This window comes from Rhyacophila brunnea, unplaced genomic scaffold, assembly GCF_057557595.1.
Source record: "Rhyacophila brunnea isolate RB1 unplaced genomic scaffold, BYU_Rbru_1.0 scaffold_4, whole genome shotgun sequence".
NCBI classification, from domain to species: domain Eukaryota; kingdom Metazoa; phylum Arthropoda; class Insecta; order Trichoptera; family Rhyacophilidae; genus Rhyacophila; species Rhyacophila brunnea.
Genome location: NW_028233068.1, coordinates 53126995 through 53149875, shown reverse-complemented (window position 1 = coordinate 53149875; position 22881 = coordinate 53126995). Strand labels below are relative to the sequence as shown.

At 33.1% G+C, this 22881-nt stretch overlaps 1 protein-coding gene across 9 annotated transcripts in view; it reads left to right on the top strand.

The window, feature by feature from the left end:
• LOC147067517 (uncharacterized) overlaps positions 1-22881 on the top strand; it is a 124953-nt gene that overhangs the window by 59042 nt on the left and 43030 nt on the right. For all 9 annotated transcript variants that reach the window (XM_085954547.1, XM_085954551.1, XM_085954545.1 and 6 more), the window contains 3 exons: positions 15488-15683; positions 20045-20193; positions 21449-21568. In XM_085954547.1, the coding sequence (XP_085810673.1) occupies positions 15488-15683; positions 20045-20193; positions 21449-21568 (465 nt within the window). The remainder of the gene's footprint in view (positions 1-15487; positions 15684-20044; positions 20194-21448; positions 21569-22881) is intronic.

The window sequence follows — 22881 nt, the reverse complement described above, 5'->3', positions numbered from 1 at the left end:
AACCGCTTTTTGGCAGACAGTGTAATTAATTCGATACATCATAAAGGCACAACCAGCTCTTGCGTAAACAGCGCACCGATACATTCATTTCAAATGTTTTTACGTATGGAAATCCTAGATGTAGATTCTAATGAATGCATATGAGTAATAGTTGTCAAATTTAATTTTAAATATTTGCAAATGTATTAATTAATATTCATCACAGACTAACATTAGTCACAATACATTATTATCATAATATACTGACGTATACATCCTTATGCCACTTTAAGTAATTCGTTGCCATACAATATAGTCTTCCTTGGTCATGGGCCCCACATCCTGAAACGGGCCCTCAGGCTAGGATCTTTAGCGGGCCCCCCTACCTATCGCTAAAGATAAAGGCAGTGTGACGCTCTACAGTGACGTTTTACAAATGGTGTACGCGGTAGAATTATTGTGTATATTTAGTGTTTTTTGTATATTTTAATAGATCCATTTGAATTGTGAAATTGTCAAATATCGATTCACAATTAAAAATCGTATCGTACAACCTCATCATATTAAATAATAACATTATCGAAAGAAAATAGCGCCTTTTAGCGGATTTTTTTTTTGCTATTAAAACCAATTTGTGATGTGTGTTTATCTCACTTAGCTGGTCTACTCGACACGCTGGGCCCCTCTTGAGCCCAGGCCTCTATGTAAGAGCCCGGTCAGCCTTTCCTTGTGTGGGCCATTATCTGGCTAAACAAGTAGCCTGTTTATGGGTAGCACATTCTAGCGACCATCAAAATAAAGAAAGTAATGCAAATCTTAAAGTTTTTGAAGGTAGGTATTAAGTAGACAAACCCTGTCTACTTTAAATAACATTCGATTTAAATTTTCATTGCATTTGTTCGTTTAATATAGTTGAGTATAATAATATTAAAATATGATCAGTATGCAATACATTTATTGAAATATTTTAATAGAAAAGAAAAAATAAAGCCTACGGCATAATAATTCTGACTAATTGCTTAGTTCTTTAAAATATCGAACGAACAGTGGCAGTATAATTTCCATTTCACTTTTAATTGTGTGTTCAAATAAATAGCGTAGAACCAATTAGTTAAGGGAACGAACAACACGTCTTAAATACTCATACAAAGTTACGGTAATATTCTACACTCAGCGTCGTATAATATGCTTCGGTTCAGAGCGGAGATTGTAATTTATTATTTTTTTCGTTTGAACATGATAGTTTTGGTACCTACTTAATTGAAATTTCACGGGTGGAAAGTATTTCGGAAAAGGTTGAGAGCCTCGCCATATTTACTAACGATACGAAAGCGCTGCGCCCACCGCACTGCGGCAGTGGATAGGCGGCGAGCCAACAGACATGTTACGTAGTAGCCATGCTTTACCCGTTCATTTTACACAACTAATACACCCATGGAAAAAACCGTCTGGGATTAAGCAAGTAGATATGAAATACTTTTTAGAGTACACTAACTAAGTAGAAGTAGTTATGGATGGCCGCGCGGCTTAAACGTCAGCCTATATCATCGTGGGTCCTATTTTCGAATCCTGGGTCTGGCAAGTACACATATTGTTTTTCAATTTGTGTATGAGTCAGAGTATGGACTTAATAGGTTGAGCAAGTGGCTGACATGCATTTCTCGTAAAAACGAAAATCTGTTAATACAAATCTCTACTCTGTGGAGGCCCATAATATGATCTTATTAGGATCGGACATGGTCGGAAAAAACTAAGTAGTTACTAAACCGTTGTCCAAGAAGGAAAAATAACTATATTTTATGAAAGGATGTTAAAGACAACCTTACACATAAAAACAGCCTGAATACCTATATGAAGATAACACTGCAAATGAGTTTACTAAAACCAACGATTGAATCGTGTCCGGAAACTTGTACGTATGCAGTTCGCCGTATCACACTTCATCGTAAAATGTTGTATGTATCGGAAATATATGGCCGTATATTAAAGACCGTCCAACCTCTTTGGGTCGTATAGTACTGACATAAAATTCATGTCAAAATAAAACACGGTTCTTGTCGGTTTACACTTTACATGAAGCCAGCCAACAATTTTTGAAAATACCTGATACACTGGATATTTGTTCGGTTAGGTTTTCATTCTTGAATTCATTAATTTTGCCAAAATCAACGATGAAAATTGAATTAATTTTCATATTGAATCTAATAAAATTGGAGACCGTATAGTATACGGTCATCTATTTCCGATAGAAAACTCACGGCGAAGTGTGCCACAGTGAAATGTTTTACGTACAATATACATGTAACTCGATTGAATTACAAAGCTGCACGTCATTCTCATAACAAATTTATTCATTAAATGTGTAGTAAGAAATCACACTGTTTATCACATTTTATCGTTACGTATTATTTAAATACAATATGGTACCAAGTGTAAGACAGTATAAACCTCTAAAACACAAGTTATACGTATACAAATTAGGTGAGGTTTTTCGAAATCATTCATCATTTCGTCTTTTATAACATGTGCACTTTGATAATTCGTGTCTTTGTAATACTATACCCACCTACCCTTATCTTTGCTGCTCACCTGAAACATAAATTTGGTGACGAAATTTTGGCTATAAATAAAATACACAATAATAATATTGGATACTTCATGGCGAAACCTGCTCGATTATGAAATTCTTCCCTTGTAAATAAATACTGCATTGTTTATTTATCTCTATATTTGTACTAGTATTAAGTAGTTAGTATTAGCAATAAAAAGTTATTATACTTATTATGATATATTACAAGTTTTTAAGTAATGTAGTATTATTTTTTGTAACTAACAGTATTGGCCATGCAACAAAAAAAAACAATAAATAAAAGACAAAAAAACAATACCATTTTCATCCACTTAAATTCTAATCTAGATTATAAACTTTAGAAGAACATTTTCAACTTATCTTCATTCTTGTTTTAGACTATCGGGCTTGTTTTATTCAGATTTTTGTCGAGTCCTATTTTTCCAACTTTTGAGAGATCTGTCGGAAAGACATAGTCTTTCGGGCATCATGATATTAAGTGATATCCTATCTTTGACCATCCCTTCCACATGTTAATTCTACAATTAGCCTTCTTATTGGTTTTCCCCATCTGACCAAATCCTTAAATTCATAAATTTATTGGATGTGTTTATTTTTCACGTGGTATCAGAGGGTTTTACCTACAATGTATCTAAGCGTCTCCATATATCCAAAATTATGTTATAACTATTCTTAGGCACGTTCTGTAAATCTGTATGTTGCTGTTTTATTCACATGTTTTGGATTTTGCAAACAATGTAATTTTCAGACGTTCTAAGATGTCTGCCGAAACCTTCTTTATCGGTGTACTTACTTTCGATTTTTATTTAGGATAATAAATTTGCAGCTTACTGGCTCCCTTAACATAACATGTTTAGCTAATACAAAAATACAATTCTTATTAAATTTGCATCCGAACATATTGTAGAGTGCTGTTGTCAGAAGTCAGAAACTAGAAGCTCCGGGTTGTCGTGCTCCTGAGTATAAAGATAAATGTTTTTCCACCAAGATTTGACAGTAAAGTTGTCGGCCCTCGTGGTGTAGTGCATAAGGCGCTGACTCCTCATCCGGGAGCTCCGTGTTCGATACACGGTGAGGTTACAATATATTTAAGTATGTGATTTTTCTCAAAGCCCGGGTGTTTGTGATTGTTTCACTTATATTACTAAATACACCACTGTTTTACTACACTACTGTCATTTGGCCTGTCGGTATGTTGTAGTGTTATAAATAATATATATAAATATATGTATATATATTTTTTAATTTAATAAAAAATATCTTTGACGTAACCAAAGCTTGTTAGTGATGACGTGTGAAATAAATTTTAAAATACATCAGTTTGAGGTTTTTGGGTAGGTAGTAATAAAATACTTATAAATTTGTAATATACGTGGTTACATAATATACAGCCAACTTCAAGATGTATTATTTTACGTTTTCAAAGTTACGTAAAGGTAAGGAGTAAGCGATAATTTTCAAAATATAATACAAAGGACCCTAGCATCCTTAGCTAAGTGAAGGTCTGCGGAACGCTTTGTTTATTCTATACTAGCGGTTCTACTAAACCCGCCACAGCATCGCTTCTCAAACTGAGGCACGGCCCCACGGGGAGCTGTGAGACGTTTATGTCTTTATACAGTACGCTTGAGAGTAAAGAATGCGAACGCATCACATTATGTAACATTACCGCTTTGAGCGAAAAAAGGTAAATCATCCTTAGCGTTTCAAAACAGAGCGTATGGTAGTGTTCCACAGAGTGTATGTATTCACATTGCAGCAGGTTATCAGTGATAAAATTAAAATAAACACTGTTACATATAACTCATCAGTAAAACTTGATGCAATCGTTCTAGACGTAGTGTCGTATTGAAACTATGACTCTGTTAATGCTACTATAGATCTACCATCATAAATTGGCGTTTCAGCGAGGGCGCTAGTATGACATTGAGAATTTTACCATAACTAACAAAAAAATAGTAATTTATAATTTATTATTGGTAGTAGATTTTTGTACAAATATTATGCAATCCATAATTCGAGAAACATGTTGTAAAATTAAATGGCATTTATAACAAATTTATCCTCGATAAACAATTTTAGTTTCAAATTTGACCGGCTGCCAACTTACGATGGTAGATCTTTAGGACCGGTATAATATGACAAATATATTCTTCTTCTTCGATCATATCCGCCCCTTAGTTGAAGCATATGGACACCACGAAGCGCCTCCAAGAATCCCTGTCACCTGACACGCTGAGCACATAGCAAATTATTAATTCAAGACGTTCACATTTCACAACATGACATGTAGAATAAGAAGTACAAGTAAATCAACTAGAGAAAAAAAACAAAGCAAAAAAACAATTTTATAGAAAAGAAATAAAAAAATAATAGGTAAGTAATTAAAAACAACAATGATTAAAAAAATACAAATTAAACAATAAAATAGATTTTTAAAAACAGAATGCATAATGCATCGCTAAAAATGTCTACATCTCTAGGGAGTGCATTGATCAGCCCCACAGCCCTCGCTATTGGTGCCTGGTGAGCCTGACATGAGGAAGTTGAACGTTGCCCCAGTCATTGCCATTCGGTTAGCGAGCTCTCTCTTCAAAATACCATCTCCAGTGATGTGTACCCCCAGGTATTTGAAGTTGTCGACGCTCTCGATGTTTTGCCCACAAATATATTAGTCGCTATTAATTAAATCCAAAAAAAGATTTCGGCATATTTGGAACAACTCTTACAGAATTAGCCACAACGGAGCGTAATGTAATGTATATGAGTGTTGGACGATGTCTAGTTATGAAACGAGTGGAGATATAACTGATTTGAGCATTTTGAAGTTCACCAGCCAGATGGTATATGAACCCGTGATCCAAAAATCAAAATCATTGCGTCACAGTGTACACCGTAATAAATACGTTGCTAATACGTTGATAGAATTCATAATCTAATGATCTATTATTAGTGTTTTGACAATTTATACTCCTACTTATACAATACAACTATTCATAATTTGTTTGTTATATTTTTTATTGTGATCCTTGATTTAATAGGAAGGTGATTAAAGAGAAGTTTTTACCTACTTTATTGTACCTTTTAATTTATTATATAAGTTAAAATTAACTGTATTCGTTGTCAGTGTATATTTGAGGAGCAAACATTCAAAAAGTGATTTGTCACACATTTTGAAAAATGCCGTTTATTGTCAATTCTGATCATTGATTCTGATAGTCCATATTTAAATCTATGAAAGGAAACCAGAATCAGTGTTGAAAGAACCTTTTATCCTATAAAAAAATATAAAGCCGTGATTTTCATACAAATAAAACACGCATGTTTTGCCCACAAGTTTCATGCAAATCGTGTTTTGTCCAAATTTCAAATCAAAAAATGAACCACTTCCGCGAATTTTGGATTATACAAAATACCACGATTAAAATTCTTTCCTTAAACAGTTTTATAATAAAAAAACCATTCTGAGTACAATATGTTTTTCTTGATTACCTCAGCTCAACATCTGTGTGACAAATCACTTTTTGAATGTTTGCTCCTCATTTATAATTGGTGAGCAGCGCTCGAAATGGAAAAGTTTACGAACCGGAGCGCTCGACAAATTTTCTGAAGATATTTACATAGTAATCAAATCGTATGTGTATTTTATAAAAATATGTGTGTCAGATTTTCTATTCTATGGCCTATCTAGATCAGACGGTCAACATATTTTTTCCACGAGACAGAGCGATAATTTTACAAATTTCACGAGCCGCAACGGCGCTCCGGTGCGTTCCGTTCCATTTCGAGCCCTGTTGGTGAGTGCACATAGCGTCTAAAGATACCGAAAGCCGAAACCAGGGTCGCAAAAAACAATTCAAATGGAATGGCACAAAGCTTAAATTCATTAGAATTTATTCTTTTTAACACTACAATAGACCATGAGGCACAATGCCAGCAGTGTAGTGAAACAATAAGTGTACACTTACTTACTGTGTGTTACTTACCGTGAACACTTAGTGTAATCAGTAATATAAGCGAAACAATCACAAACACCCAGGCTTTAAGAAAATCACATCACAATCATATATTTAGACCTCACTGGGAATACAACCCGGATCCAATGTGCCGGATATGTTGCTCTAGTGTCTCTCTTGCTCGTTGTAGCATTATATCAACCCCGCCTAATGATAATAAATGTACTTAACTTCTATACATATAACGTCAATAATTTTACCGAGGTTCCAATATTTAAGCATAGTGAGCTAATTTTTTTCTATACAATTCGGCGTCCCGTTGTGTCGTAAATTTTGTAAATCGCCGAGATTAAACTAGTTTTGCTTTGTCACGTAAAATATAAAAATGTAAATTTACAACAACAAAAAATGTGAATAAAAACCTTAAAGAAAATATAAAAGACGTTCCCGTCTTTCAGTAAAAACCTTTTCTGTGTAAATTACGGAATTTTTCAGGAGACAACAAAAGTATTTCAAAACTGTCAGTAAACATCTCAGGATTTGGCAGATTTTACCGAGAAACTGTTTCATTTCGTTACATTTAGGATCTTTACCTGTTTACTTATGTATTTATAAATTAAATTATTCCTCGTCTTGATATGATTATATACGAACACAGTTATACTGTACTAAGCCTCATTTTTGCGAAAATTAGTCAACAGTGATTTCAAAAATTTTACGCACTTTCCATATTATTATATTAGTAAAGAGAAAATATATGACATACATCTTTCTCAAACCAAATCAAATCTACTTTTCAAATATTATATTAGATAGGCAGTCAGTTATATTTATTATTATTTATTCAATACTGAATATACACTAGATTTTTATTATTAATTTTACAAAAAATGTAATTAATTAATACAAAGTAATTTTGAATAATTGCAGGTAAATTAAATTACACAGTTTAGATTTACGCAACCTATATTCATATTGTGTTTTGATGGTAGGCTGGCCGACGTCGAACCGAATAGGTAAAAGGGCGTAGTCATCTTTCGAGTTAAGGATTTGTAATTTTACAGAAAAATGTAGCTTTCATCCTCTTTTTGACATGAAAAACGTTCTTCGGGAGCAATTACGGGACACTCCGATTTCATTAATTTACTAAATCTGTCGACATATTGTTTTAACATGTTACTCATTTTGGTCCCAACGATATAAACTTGGGTAATTCATGATTTTTTTATTAAATTTTTGGAGGTATGATGAGGTGGTGGTAGATAGAAAGTCGTTGTTGCTTGGTTGTTGAGAATTTATTGCTTGATACAAAAATACACTGAATACAATAATAGGGATGATGACGTGAGATTATAAGCGTGAGGTAATAATGTACTAGTGAGATCGATATGATCGAGAAATTAATAATTATAAAAATGCACTGGAGACTTGATTCGAGTGGAATAACGGATGTACTATGTCGAGTGAAGGACTCGTGACAATAGCAGCACGTCTCGTGATGGACTCGATGAGTTGAGTAAGGATTCATAGATTGACATCATTTTTTTATTTATATTAATGCAGTATATATTAAATCAAAACAAGCACTACCGATCAGTTACTATTGAGGAAACTCTGACAATTATCATTGTTCTGATGTTTTGTTTTAACAACACAACTTACATATTAAAGTTTGTCACTAATTTAATGCTAAGTAGTATGATTGCTACAAATTTATCTTTATATTATAATTTACCACTTGGTTTTCACCAAAGTCTTTAATACGACACGTGTTTCATTCACATAGTAAACTTTTTAAAGTATGGGTAACTTATCAAAAATTTTACGTTCGGTTTTATCTATATACTATAATAATTAATTATTGTCAGTGACTTGAAGGGGAGGATCTATTACTAAATCACAATTTACGTAGAGGGGATGGAAATTTTGAATGTGACAATCATGAACATTAAATAATTCAGAAATTACCAACTGTCCCTTTCTCACAGTGCATACCCCTCTTGCGATCATAGCATTGACAATAATTACTGTTATATTATAATATAAATTCAACCGTAAATTCTAGGGTTGATGCATGATAAAGCTTACTGTGTGAATGAAACACGTGTCGTATTAAATATTTAAGTGTATTGTAGCTAATGCAAATTTGATGTTACTTCTTAACTACATTAAAAACGTAACCGTACATTTTTAACATCTACGCTATTCCTTCAATTAATGTGTATTAAACAAATGTTATATTTTTTATTTGCAAGAAAATCATTTCGTACTTACGCAAGGTCTCATTCGGTTACATTTTTGCGACTGTGTCATGTAAATTGTATGCCTTAATGTCCTATTGATGCGGTATCTTAAAATAATTTGAATATCTATATTCTATGGTCTAAATATTGTACATAAGAAAAAATATTTTCTATGCGTGTAAATTCAATAAAATGTACCCGGAAGGTTCGAAGTCTAAGCCAACGATGTGAAATGTGCCACCGATGCGATTTCTATTTAAGTAGGTTCGGAACTGGAAAGTTCTCCCAATTGCCTCTTTACGTGCGTCAGGTGCCTGAGAAGTGGAAATGCAAGCATGATTTCGACTCAGGGTTCGTTGCCCGGGTGGGGTCGTTAGCTTTGCAGTTGTTTGAGGGTGGAAGGAGTGGGCGACCTTGTCCGAGCACTCTAAAACGATATATTATAATGTACACAAGCCCAACTGCTACATACGTTAATATAATAGTGCTATGTGAGTGAAATTTGTATAAACTATTTACTGTGAAATATGCACCTAACTCGCTTTCAAAATTTTACTAATTAAATGTTAAAATAGGTAGTTATAGCCGTTAAGAATTTTAATAGCTGTCTGTTTCGTAAAAAAATGTATTGGAAATATGCAGCGTCAACATATTTTGCAATGGAATGTTTCATTAGTAATTATTTGTTAAGAAGATTGATGTATTCATTAAAACAACAGCAGTGAATACCCCAATGTCAAAAAGAATGTCAAAATGTCCACAAAAATCGTGTCATCGGAATGTCGTGTCAGGAAAATTCACGTCACGTATTTAAATCCAGAGCATGTAGCATTATAGATTCAGCGAATGGCTAACCACCATTTCATATGACAAAATTAAGAAATCTCTTCTGAAGTAGGAAAGATAGGTTAATCGCTTGCTTCTGAATCATGCTATTTAAATTTAATACCGCGTGAATTCGGCGTTTTCATGGATTGATTGACATAATATCATTATTATGGAATTGGCAGTTTCAGTGAATATATAATTTTAATGAAATGCTTGTAGGTTTTGACAGATTCGGACGTATAGTGAAGTTTGCTACAAATTAATTACAATAATTTTAAACAGTAGATCAGATGTGGCGAACTTTTTAATGCTTAGGTCCGAATTACGTATGTTAAAAAAAACAATTGCCCAATAATCTAGTTCTTCTTTTTAGCTTTCCATTCCCAAAATATTTTGTCCACATGAATAGGATTTTTTACCTTTCTTCCCTTTTTAAATTTTATTTACGTCCCAACGGTTTTTCCTCCTAAATAAAATTTTCGTCTAGGCCTGAGAACTTTTCTTTATCTTACCTTCCGAATATATCAGCTTTTTCACAACGTCCATCCAGATTCGATTTCTCACTTTTTCCAAATACTACGTAACGTTGATGCTTTTTTAAATTCCGGAATGTTTATTGTCGTTCTGGTCCAGGTTCAAGACCTTTGCGTGATATAGATTTGTCACCGCTTCGGTACATCACAAGTCCTCCTTTAAACTCATCTTTCATATATTTTGACTCCGTATAGAAGACAAGCTTTACCTCAACGTGTTTGGTAAAAGGCGTGGAAGCCTACAAATTTAATACTCTGGAGCGAAAATGTTAGTTTTCACGAAACAGTCTACCTAAATAAATTCTTTTTAATGGAAAGCATAATTTCTCATTACAACACTTATTTCCGCTTACAAACTTTTGAACAAACAACCACAGTTAACGCACAGTCGGCCCACTTTGAAATTCGTGGCGATAAAAAGTTTATAATTAACACTCCAAGATCTTAAAAAGTCAATAAGGTCATTCGCGGCGGCGGAAGGAAATGGCCAGTCTACTTGAACTTTCAAAGAAAATCTTTTTTAAGTCATCGAAATGAAAAGCGGTCGATATTTTTAATGCTCTTATGAAACCCAACTCAACCATCTGACACTAATCTGACGGTACAATACATTAATAATTGCCATACTGATATCTATTCCCAGTACTTGCAGTGGAAATGTAAAGTTATCCGGAATGAGTGGAAGACAAAGAAAATGCACAATGGTGAAAAGTTGATTGATTTATAATAACTAGCTGAAGTAATCGGCTTTACGGTGTCGCTTTGATGATTGATAGGTATACATTTATTGTACTTAACAACACTATAATAATTACATTTTTACCACGTTTTTATTAACTCGTATTCTTGTTTGTCCGGTACAGATTTTTTCTTGTGTGTCCAGTACAAATTTTTTCTTGTTTGTCCAAGATTTGTATTGGACGATTGAAGATTTTTAACTAACTTCCCGACTAACTAGACATTTGAAACTCTTAGAATATATCAGAACACGACGACAATGCATTCTTTTAATACTTTTAGCCATCTTTAAGCATAATTGAATTCATTTTCAGTTAATTCTGTTTTGTATGGAAAATTATTTTGGAAAAAATTCGTAAAAAGTAAAACACTATTATTAGTTGCTAAGTGGGTCCTAGCAACTAAATTATTAATATGTACGTGCGTTACTATGGAAATCAATATGAAATGTCAAAATGACATTTCAGTATTCTATATTTATTCAGTATTTCTATCAAGTACAAAAGAAGTGTTTATTAATACGTAGAAATTGTCCAGTTTATATCATTCAACAGAAAATTTAAAAACGTGGTATATAAAAATTCTTTTTATCTTGTAATTATTCAATATCAAAATAACTGTATATTGTCATACAATGCAAAAAAATATATGTGATAAAAATTCAAAAATGGAAGGAACGAACAAGCAAACAAACGAACGAATGAACGAACAATAATTCTATTGTAAATCACTTTTCAATACTTGGAAAAATTATGTTCCTAATTATTAAATGGAACTCCTTAGCTAAGATGGAGTAATTGTATTCATACAGCGAACAGATACTTTGACAGGCCTTTAACGAGGCTTGATTGCAGCCACTCACAGTAATATAAGCCAACTGCAAACATACATTATATTGAGATATCAATATGTGGACTCAATCGCATAATTGGAATTATCAATCTATTGGTTAGGTGACAACCGTATTACCCTCTGCTCTTTCTAACATCGAGACAATGTAGCATTTTTCATCATATGTTTGTTAGCTAAAAATCGAATATCTTCCATTATATTCAAAAAAGTTCATGTATTCATTGATTACAATATAATAACCAAATATAATGCATAACTTTATGTTATTTTCTATTAATTAATTATCTGTATAAACACTGATTTAAAAACGATATTTCGTTATTTCAAAATTGGTATTATGATAATGTCAGGGATTAAACTTGGCAAATGGGCATTAAAAGTTATGTGAGAGCACTACATGCTGACATAATATTTAGCATAATATCCATTAATTAAAATAAAACACAATATGCAGTATTAAGTCCACTTAGTAGTTTAATAATAACCAGAATCGGTTTTATCCGGTTCAAAGGGAAATTATCAGCTGATATAGAATATACAGTAATACAGATATTAATAATTGAACTAATAATTTTTTAAATGAACAATAATTATTATGTAATGAAGATATTAATGAAAAATAATTTAATTAAATTCTTGAAAATTCTCTCTAAAAAGGTCAGCATATCATTCGATTTGGTTTCAAATTCGAATAGCGAACGTGTTGTTAGTATATCTATAGGATAGATAATAGCTTGATTTACTTCGCGAGAAATTAATTTTGTGAATTCTCATTTCTCGAAAAATCGAGAAATGTTCCTTAGGTTAAGTTACCGACCGCAAACAATCTAAAAAAACTGAATAGAATCTATCAAGAAAAAATATTTTTTTGGTAAAAAAAAGTCTTGATTGTTCGGTCGGAAAAACTAAAAACAAGGTCTCTAAAAATTAAAATAAATCAGCAAAAAGAGCTAATTTTGTAATTATGTTAATTTCTCAAGATTCTAGATAATTCTCGACATATATCTTCAAATTGATTTGGACAGTTAATGAATCCACGAAAATATACTACAATGATCTTTAACGAAGCTGAGGGACCTTAAAAATATTAAAAATGTGCTCTGTGGTTTCCGCCCATTCCGCTCCACTTCGAGCACTGCTTATTTCGCCCTTTAATATTATTAGCAACGCTTACTGTCATATTTTATTACCGTACTCGTATGTCTGCCATTATAACATGTATAAGACCATGTATCTACAAGTTTCACAGGTACTCACGCGTTGAGCTAAAAAACCAAGGGTGTGCTTAATTTTTATAGCAATATTTTATGCGAGAGCGAATAAATTTTATGTTAGAAAACCGAATAGATACATCATTATTTTGTATGCCTACAAAACGTTTTTTGCTATTTATTTATAATTTATAATAGTCTTCCCACCAAACGTTTGTGAGTCATATAATATATTTCAAATATGCAATGTTCAGGATTGCGTGTCGTAACTTAATGTATAAATTAAGGACTATAGCCGTGGTTTTCAAACTTTTTCGCGTTTGTCGGCGCATACATCCTTATTGAACAAAATCGCTTTTTCAGTGCTTCCTAAAATGTATTTTTTTTTAAATTTTAACTGCCATTTGACAATTCAGTACCACGGGTATCTATCAAATATCAAAATTAATTTGTTAATGCGATGTAACATTGTAGAAACGTCAGTGACATTTTAATTTGAAAGATATATTTTTTTTATTATTTTGTAGTATTCTTTATTGATACAACAAATGTTTACACTTGATATGATAATAAGGCTTCAAAATTATGTAAATAGATTATCTACAACGTTTAAGGTATGTCCAGGATTATGCTTTGAAAATAGAACAAACGCTCCATTATGACCTACGCTGAGCATGTCCCCCCTTAAGTTATTCAAGGACAGTGTTGTAAATTCGTAGTTAATCTACGTGATTGACTGATGTATAGGTGTTATATACGTCATAGATATGTATATAAAATGTTACATACGTGCAAAAACAGTGACAGCATTTCCGATTAATCTATCTGACTTCTTATGGCATAAGGTTATTTATTATGTATAACATGTTGTTATGTATGGCGAATAGGGTGGTTATATTTTAAGTCCCACCATTTACCATTCAAGTTACTTGAAACGTTTTTCATGAGCTAATAAATTATAATTATAATAATTTGCCTCAACAATAGCTGGTGTATTTTGATAATATATTGCAACAGACCCACCCTAAGGGTATCGACCACCCTTAATAGAATTCCAAAAGATGCCAACAACCCCCCTCCCCCTTTATATTCCCATTTAGAAAACAAATGACATTTTTTTAGATTTTATTTAGACAGAAAATTTAATTAAAATTTATTTCCGCAGATAATTCTCCAATTATAATCAAATGATATGTCTACACTTGACATGTTATGTATGATATTTTGAAGCTTAAATTAATATTAACACATGAGATAGTATGAGGGGTGGTATATATAAGATTAGTCGATATGTTCTTGTCTTTCTTTTGACCATATCCGATCCTAATAAAATCATACGGGCCTCCACGGAGTGGATGTTTGTATTAACAGATTTTGTATTTACGAGAAAGGGATATTAGCCACTTGCTCAACCTATCATGTCCATACTCTGACTCCAAACACAAATTGAAAAAACAATATGTGTATTTGCCAGACCCAGGATTCGAACCTGTGACACACGACATTATAAGCCGACGCTTAAGCCACTCGGCAATCGTGGACGCAATCGATATACCTATCCGAAATCTTTTATATTACACTTGTAAGCATTGTATTATTATTTTCTACAAAATTACTTCACTAAAATAGACGTTTTACTTTCGGTGCATTCCTTTGTCTTTATATAACAGTTTTATTGGAGTTTATCATCGTGATGATCTGTGAAGGGCCAAGGTTATGACATTTTAATACCTACATGAAACAACGAGAACAAACCCTGATTTTTTGTCTACCCCTTAATTCGGCCGCGATTGGCCAAGACACATTTCTAAATGTTGTAGATAGGGTAAATAATTTACACATATTTTCAAATCTCGCTTTCATTTTGTAGTGCATAAGTATGCGTTGTTATGCAGTTATTGGGTGTTTTTTTTTTGTAATTTCATACACAGTCGAACTTGGTTATTACGATCACGGAAATAGCGAGATCTCGGATGTAATGAGGAAACATTCGTAGACATTTTAGATTATGATTTTCTCCATAAATTTATTCACTTTTATTACGAGCTACTTCTCGGGTATACCGAGCATTTAAAAACAACATTTTCGACCCTAATCAATAAAACCCGACCGGGCAGTTAACTAGACCGATGCCGCCGAGATCGGATTACGTTTACGACACTAATTAAGTGTCTAAGTACTTAATTGGTGTTTTCGCCGATAACATTGAAAAAGTATCCACGCATATGGTTGAAATTGCATGTAAAAAAATCCAAGCTTTGTCAAGTCAGTAGGTACCTACCAGCGCCGGCGGCTCAGCACTTCATTACAATAAACATTTTCTTTTGTAGTTTATGAATGCCGTGCTTGTTTCGGGGATTTTTACGATGGTTTTCAGATTTTTTATGTTCTATGTTTAAATAGAACGTGGCGCGAAAAATGTTATATGACGAGTAATTCTTATAACGACCAAAATCAGTCGGTCCCATCTTCCTCGTAATAACCAAGTTCGACTGTATTATAAAATGTTAAAATTTGTCCTGTGGTAAGTAACCAATTTTCTTCTTCTTTTTTTCAGCTGCATTCGGAGTATCGCAGCACATACAGATGGCACGAGTACAGATCCGGAGCGGGCGCAGGGGCAGCACTAGGGGGAGACGATCACACTTCTTCGGCGCCGGCCGCCACCAATAATAATGCCTCCGCGCCGCCACTGCCCAATAATGTCGTCAGGAGGGCGCCGCTTCCGTCTCAGAATGGGGTGGGACCTAGAGGTGGGTAATTTTTGACTGCTAGTAAAACAAATTTTATAAAACACGCAGAAAAATATGACGTAACGCGAATTGGAAAATCAACAGAATCAGTTAAACTCATTCACACTAAAACAGAAAACGTAAGAATATTATATTAAGCTGGTGAATGTAACTATTTGAAGTTTGGTTGCAACGAATAAAATATTACGTACCCCAATGAACATAACGTCTCTGTTCTGGCAGAACACACTAACTGGAGAATACTAGTTTTGAGTAATTTGACTTTGAAGTTGTTAAAATGTTTGAAATGGTCTATCATGTGAGTTTATTAAGTAATCGTAAAAGGATGACCTTAAAATAAAGACTGTTTATTTATTAAGAAGGTTTCCAGACGGTAAAGTTTGAAATAAGGAACATTTTGGTATACCTAACTAACTCATTATGTCATTTTTTCGAATTAGTGTCTTCTGCCAGAACAGTGACGATAATATATTGAACATACATAACTTGAAAACACACAGATATACCTACTAGAAAAATCATATTTGAAAAAAATACGAACCTCCACGGGATATGTACCCGTATAACCATTGGTGTCGCGCCAATCTGTGCATTAACCACGAGACTCATATCTAATAACGATAATTTAAACTATTAGGTTATACATGAAATGCTTATCAAATTGCGTTATTATTAACTATCGGTTTTTGTGTATGTATTAAATCAAGGAATATTAATTACCTTAATTACTAACCGACGTCCGGCTCTTGTCAGTATTTTAGTTATAACGTCTACTTAAACTTGCTAACAATTTTTAATAAACTATTTCTTTTATTCAAATGAATAATTCACAAGATTTTGAGAATGTAACATTCCTAATATTGAACATACACCACTTTCTGTTTCCTGTTTTCAAGTATTCAATATTTGGAATGTTACATTCTCAAAATCATCAGCATCAGGAATCTCATTAATAATTTAGTATTAGTGGTAACAGATTTAACTACAGTAAGTTGTTTAATAAAGATTTGTTCTGCAAAACTTAGCGAAAGTCTGACATAAAGTATTTGGCAAGTAATTATTATTATATGCTTTAACTTGCTGTAACTCTGCATTATAAATTTTTCTTAAGTAAAGTTACTTCCCTACTTTTTAAATTACCATTACTGTGGAACCGATAGGCGGTTAGAAAATTTTACTACTAACAGAGATACAAAAGTGGGCGGTAGGTATAAAAAGGTTGACTACCTCTGCTTTAGAGTAAAAGGCTGAGCACTTTAGTTTTGATCTCGCAAATCTCCATTTTCATTCATGACTACTGACGAACAGCTCCATTTTTTATATGTGTTGCTAAAGTGTAAATTACTTATTATTTCTTACTTCAACTTTTTAAAACACGACCCCAATAAAAGGCGTATTTCATCACACCACTTAACATTACATTAAAATAAACTAATGGATTTAAGTTTTGTACTATTCCATTTGAGTCGTTTTTCGCGACCCGGGTTTCGCCTTTCGGCATCTTACCCCCTACTATAAAGTCAAGGATCACAATAAAAAATATAACAAACAAAACAATTACAAACAAATTTGTTTGTTATATTTTTTATTGTGATCCTTGGCTTAATAGGTAGGTGCTAAAGTCTTTACCTACTATATTGTATTAATTTGTTATATAAGTTAGAGTTAACCAAAAGAATAGCAAAAAATGGAGAATAATGTACTTAGTAATAGAGAAGATAAAACACATTATTTAGTACTGAATCCACTGTTTTATAAATGTAGATTCAATACAAAAAATGTGTTTTATTAAAATTATTAATACAATGCATTAACATCATGAATTGACAGTTAACACAATTAAATAAGCTAATAGTTCTTTTGAAGAGTTTGAATTAATCGTTGTGTCAACCTAAAAGATGATTATTTTGAAAAATTATTTTAATTAGATTTGAATAATAATTATTGTTATCCTTTGTCACCCTTATTTACGTTTTAACCAGTTACATAATATATATTTATTCATGTACACTTTTTGATAATAGTCGCTAATGAAAAGCACGAAATAGAAAACGTATTGAGAGATAGATGGACAGATAATGTCAGTTAAAGTCTTTAGACATTAATTTCAGGGCAGTAAGGAAGGATTAGCTTAGTATAATCGGTAATCTGATGAATTTATCAGATAAGGAATAACTGAATTTATCTTCATTTGTTATGCTGAGACGTCCTCGACTGTGAATAATGGAACGAAAAGGATTAAGTATAAATTTTATAATCTGGAAAATCTACTGGATAATCGTAAATACAATAAAAATATTCGATACCTAGGTGTAACGATTCATTTAATAGATAAATTGAATTAAGGCACACTTATACTTACTGTACAAATATGATATCCATAATAATATCTAGGTAGTCAGTGGCGGCCGGTGGTCTTCAGAATAGCATTTTTTGGTAGTGCGCAATGGTTTACCTTCTATACCCAGCATTGGAGCATAGGGCAAGCACAAGTTCGCGCCACTTCCCTCGGTCCAATGCCAACTCTTGCGCCTCCCGCCATGTCAGACCTGCAGCACGTAGGTCGCTTTTGTAGCACCGCTGCAGGGTGAGGGAGGGCCGGCCATGGCAACGAAACCCTTGAGGCTGTGCCATAAGGGAATGAAGTGTCACACTCTTTGGCGGCATCAGGAACACTCTTGTCCTAGCCACGTAAAGGTCGTAAAGCGTCTCTTCATGATTACCTTAATCACCGAAGACTGCCGTGTCAATAAGCTAATATAATATCTTAGTGTACAATAATGACTGAACGTCGAACTTCTCAGAAGATAAATTAAATATGTCTTTGTTTATTTATTCTATTTCTTAAAAAAGTTTTTAAACACACCATGAATTATTTAATATCAATAAAGAAAAATAAATGTCACAGTTTATGGCTTAACGCTGCGAACAATGAATGCGTCAGCCAAATTGAACCGTTCTAAAAACGGATGACGCCACTGGGTCACTTTGTCAATAGTGAATAGCAGTATATTTATTTCTTAAATTTCACAGTATTATTAATTTAAGTGAAATTATAAAATAAACTAACATTGTATAGGTAATATTTATATTGTAAATCAGCGTTCATTCGAACTCAGATTTATTTCTAATGTATTTATATGTCATTAAAAGTATGTTTCTCTTATATTATCGTTCTTATTTATTATTCAGCTACGACCTACTACCCATGTAGTGCTGCTGTGTTTTTTTGAATTTTGATTTATTATATGAAGGTATTTGAGTGGTTTAGAAATAAATGCGAGAGTTGGTATTTTCGTAAAAGTTTGGCGATTCATTAAATCTTAAATGTGAAATTGTTAAAAATTAGCTCGCCAACATTGTTACAAAACAGAAACTGGCGTTTTTGTTTCTAGAGTCCTAATTTCGTGCGCCGATCAGAAAGTGTGTAAAAATGCTACACACAACGCTACCATAGGAACATTGGACCACGGTTTAAGAAGTATACAATGACCTCATTGTAATCCTGTGCAAACTGAAAATCTATTTGGATCGCAATCGCTTTGCGCCCATGAACGAATTATTGTTCATAATATTGCTACATGTTCTACTTCGCTAAGTGAGTGATACACATATGAATAACAATGAAAAGTTGAGCGATGTCTTCAAAAAGTATTAGAGTATTAGAGGAGCCGCCGCTGCTAGGTACATGTCAGTTTGACAGCAGGTTCAAAATCTGTCAGAGTTAAAATAATCACGTTACAATAATGTATCTTATGTAATATTATATAAGGGTTTATTGGTAGCTTAAAACAAAGCCTACATTTTATTTTAATGTTACCATACTGATATTAGTTTAAATTTAAATAATCAGCATTATTTTTTTTAATCGATGTTATTGAAAATAGATATATTCAAACTATGAATTCTTCAAATAAATTTTTGTATATAACTAATAGGTACATTAAAAAATGTTAATGCTGAACATAACCATAATAATATAGTATGTAATTAATAATAACATTGAATCATTTAACAAAATTCACATTTTATACATATCTTTTTTTATTATAACTTTATATTGACTTTCAATAAAAAATATTTTTATTATAATGTTTTTGGATACATTATTATGACTACTTAATCGATTAATTAAAATATTTTATAATGAAAATTATCATCAATATTATTTTTAAATCATATGCTTAGAATTTGTCCGTTGGGTGCCTTTGGTAGGCAATGAATGCTTTGTATAAATTTATTATGCAGGTAAATTTTGTATTAATAATTTAAATATTTTTGATCGTATAATAATAATACTTATATAAATCAAGATTATAGAATCATAGAAAGTGATTTTCTTTTTATTGTTCTTTTTGCAGCCCCTAGTATCGAACCGGCAATGCCCAGGCGTAAGAAATACCCAGGGCTGGCCTACAAGACAAACGAAATCTTCGAGGCGGCCGCAGCTGGACTGCCTTCCTCGATGGTCAGAGACACTGGAGGTTCTTACACCCTGGACAGGGCAAGGGTGAGGATGTTGAATACCTACCATATCATTTCCCACGCTTGTCACGCCACTTTAGAAATGTAGATGTTACCGATGTACTCAACTTGTAACGATGCAAAAATAATTATATAAATATATGGAAGGTATTGTGTCACATAATAATATGACGTATAATACTTAATCTTCACACACATGGAAGAATTTTATTTTATAGCTCACGTTTTAGTTATATTTGTGTATTATAAATAAATATTTTTACGACATTCAACCTCGCGAACCGTTCCAATATTTTGGGTATCATACATAGTTTATAGAAATACTGTCCAGATCACATTAGATTACAGATCACAGATTAGAGTACATATTATGATTACTAAAATTATTCAATCAACAGCGTATCTAAGAATCTTGACGATGCGTTGATTCTTTCTCAATTAAAATAATAATCAGTGTGGCATCATAAAGCAATAATACTTAATTGTATATTTGACCACTTTGATTCACCAAAAATACCATGATATTTGATTTTACAGCCAGTTAAGTGGTTTATTTACACCAATGCAATCAAGGCCGATTATATTCAGGCCGTGCCACTGAATTGCGAATTACGATGGCAGTAGTAGTTATTGATTATTTTCGAATACAATGCTGTAACCTGTTTGCAATAAATGAAGACTCTCGATTGCATATTTTGTTCAAATTATTACACTTTATGTCAATATAAATCAATAATCATTTTCTACAATCAGCTTACCACATTGCATTCGAAGTATGAGCAATAACTCGCACTACCATTGAAGTTTACAGTTTTTTTTCTCAGCCTGACTATGGTGAACCTTGCAATACAATAAGTACATAATATATTATTTTTAAATAAGGTGATGTGTGGTAATATAATACTATGTATGTATAGTGCATATCAAAATATTAAATAAGTAGATTCATAATGTATAATTTGTGAGTGTCAACTAAATTTTACTGGTAACATTGATGAGTTATTGTTTCGTTGAGTTTTTACATCTGTGCAAGGCAACTAAGGTCATAGTTTTACATTATTTGTCTAAATCATAATTTTATTTTACAAGTTTTTTGATACATCGCTACCAGTTCAAAGATAGTTTTAACAGCTTTATATAACTACACAATATTGCATCTCGGAAATAAAGCCAGTCATGTACAAAAAAATAATCACACCTACCAAAATAAGCAGAAAGTTAATTTTATACAGTTATAATACTGTTCTCTAATTTAAGTTTTTAATTCAAAATGTTCGCAGTCGATGGAGCGAACGAAATACTTGGCGAGCCGCGGTGAGAGACGCAGTAAGTCTGAAGGACCTCGCAACGCCCAACAAGCCAACGGCCCTCGAACATGGACTGATACCGTAGAAGAAAAGGTGAGATCAAAAAGTATAACATAATAATTTTGTAATGAAACAATATTAATTATCATTATCCAACTGCCATGTTTCTAGATGATGACTTTTCATTGATCATTACATCAGTAAAAAAATATATATGATAAAAAGTTATACGAGGGTTGTCCAAGAATTAAAAGACCTTTGTTGATTTTTGGCGATGTGGATGTTATTTCTCAAAAGATGGCAGCACTGGCTTGTAGCGTAGACTTCCGTCTCCAGAACGAGTGGTGAGCCGGATCGGTAGCTACTTCAGTATGACCTTTGCGCCCATTTGAGATGGACGCTCCGCTGTCTAATCCCGCCGAATTCGAGGTGCGTTCAATCATTCGGTTTCTCAGCCAGAAGGGAGTCCACCCTGTTGAAATCCATCGTCGTCTCACATCAAATTATGGTAATGTGATGAACCAGCGGAATGTCAGGAAGTTATGTAGGTACCTACTGAGTTTTCGAGTGTTAGAACGAGTATTTATGATGAGGAGGGGAGAGGAAGGAGGTCCTCAACTGGTGACGTTTTGTTGAAGAAAATCAATGATAAAGTTCGTGACGATCGCCGTCTGACAGTCCGTGAGCTCACAATTTTGATCCCAGACGTCAGTAAGTCTACCATACAAACGATTTTGAGGGGAAAATTGGGGTATGCAAAGGTGTGCTGACGGAAGCTCGCAAACAAAATCGTGTGAAAAGCGCTTAGGTCTTTTTGACGCTTTTGGACTCGGAAATGAGATGTCCTCCGTCATCCTGCTCCCCTCACCCCGACCCGGTGCCGAGTTATTTTCTTCTTTTTCTTCATCTAAAGCAACATTTGGTCGGAAAACGACCGACGAGGACGTCGAGGGAGATATGAGAACATTTTAAGGTCCGCGGGGCCGGAGTTCTACTAGGGAATCGAGAACCTAGTACCACGGCTCACCAAGTGCATCGATCGTAACGGGGACTACGTCAAAAAATAGTGGGCTTATGTACCTACCTAAAATTACATATGGTTTTTTTGTAAAAATAAAATTTTCCTGATTTTTTAAATAATAAAGGTCTTTAATTTTTGGATAGCCCTAGTTCTTACTTAGCATTTTTACTAAATTCAGAAATCAGTATTGTTGTATATTCTGTATATCTTTTGGTCATAACCAAAATACGTAAATACATCATAAATTTACGATGATGTGTTTATCGTTGTTTGACATTTAAAGTGTTTTGATTTCATAAATAGTAAGATCATAAACGCTAGATTTTGTGATCGCGATTTCTCGTCTTGAGAAATAAAGCGAAAAGTTGATTAAAATGCCTAGAGA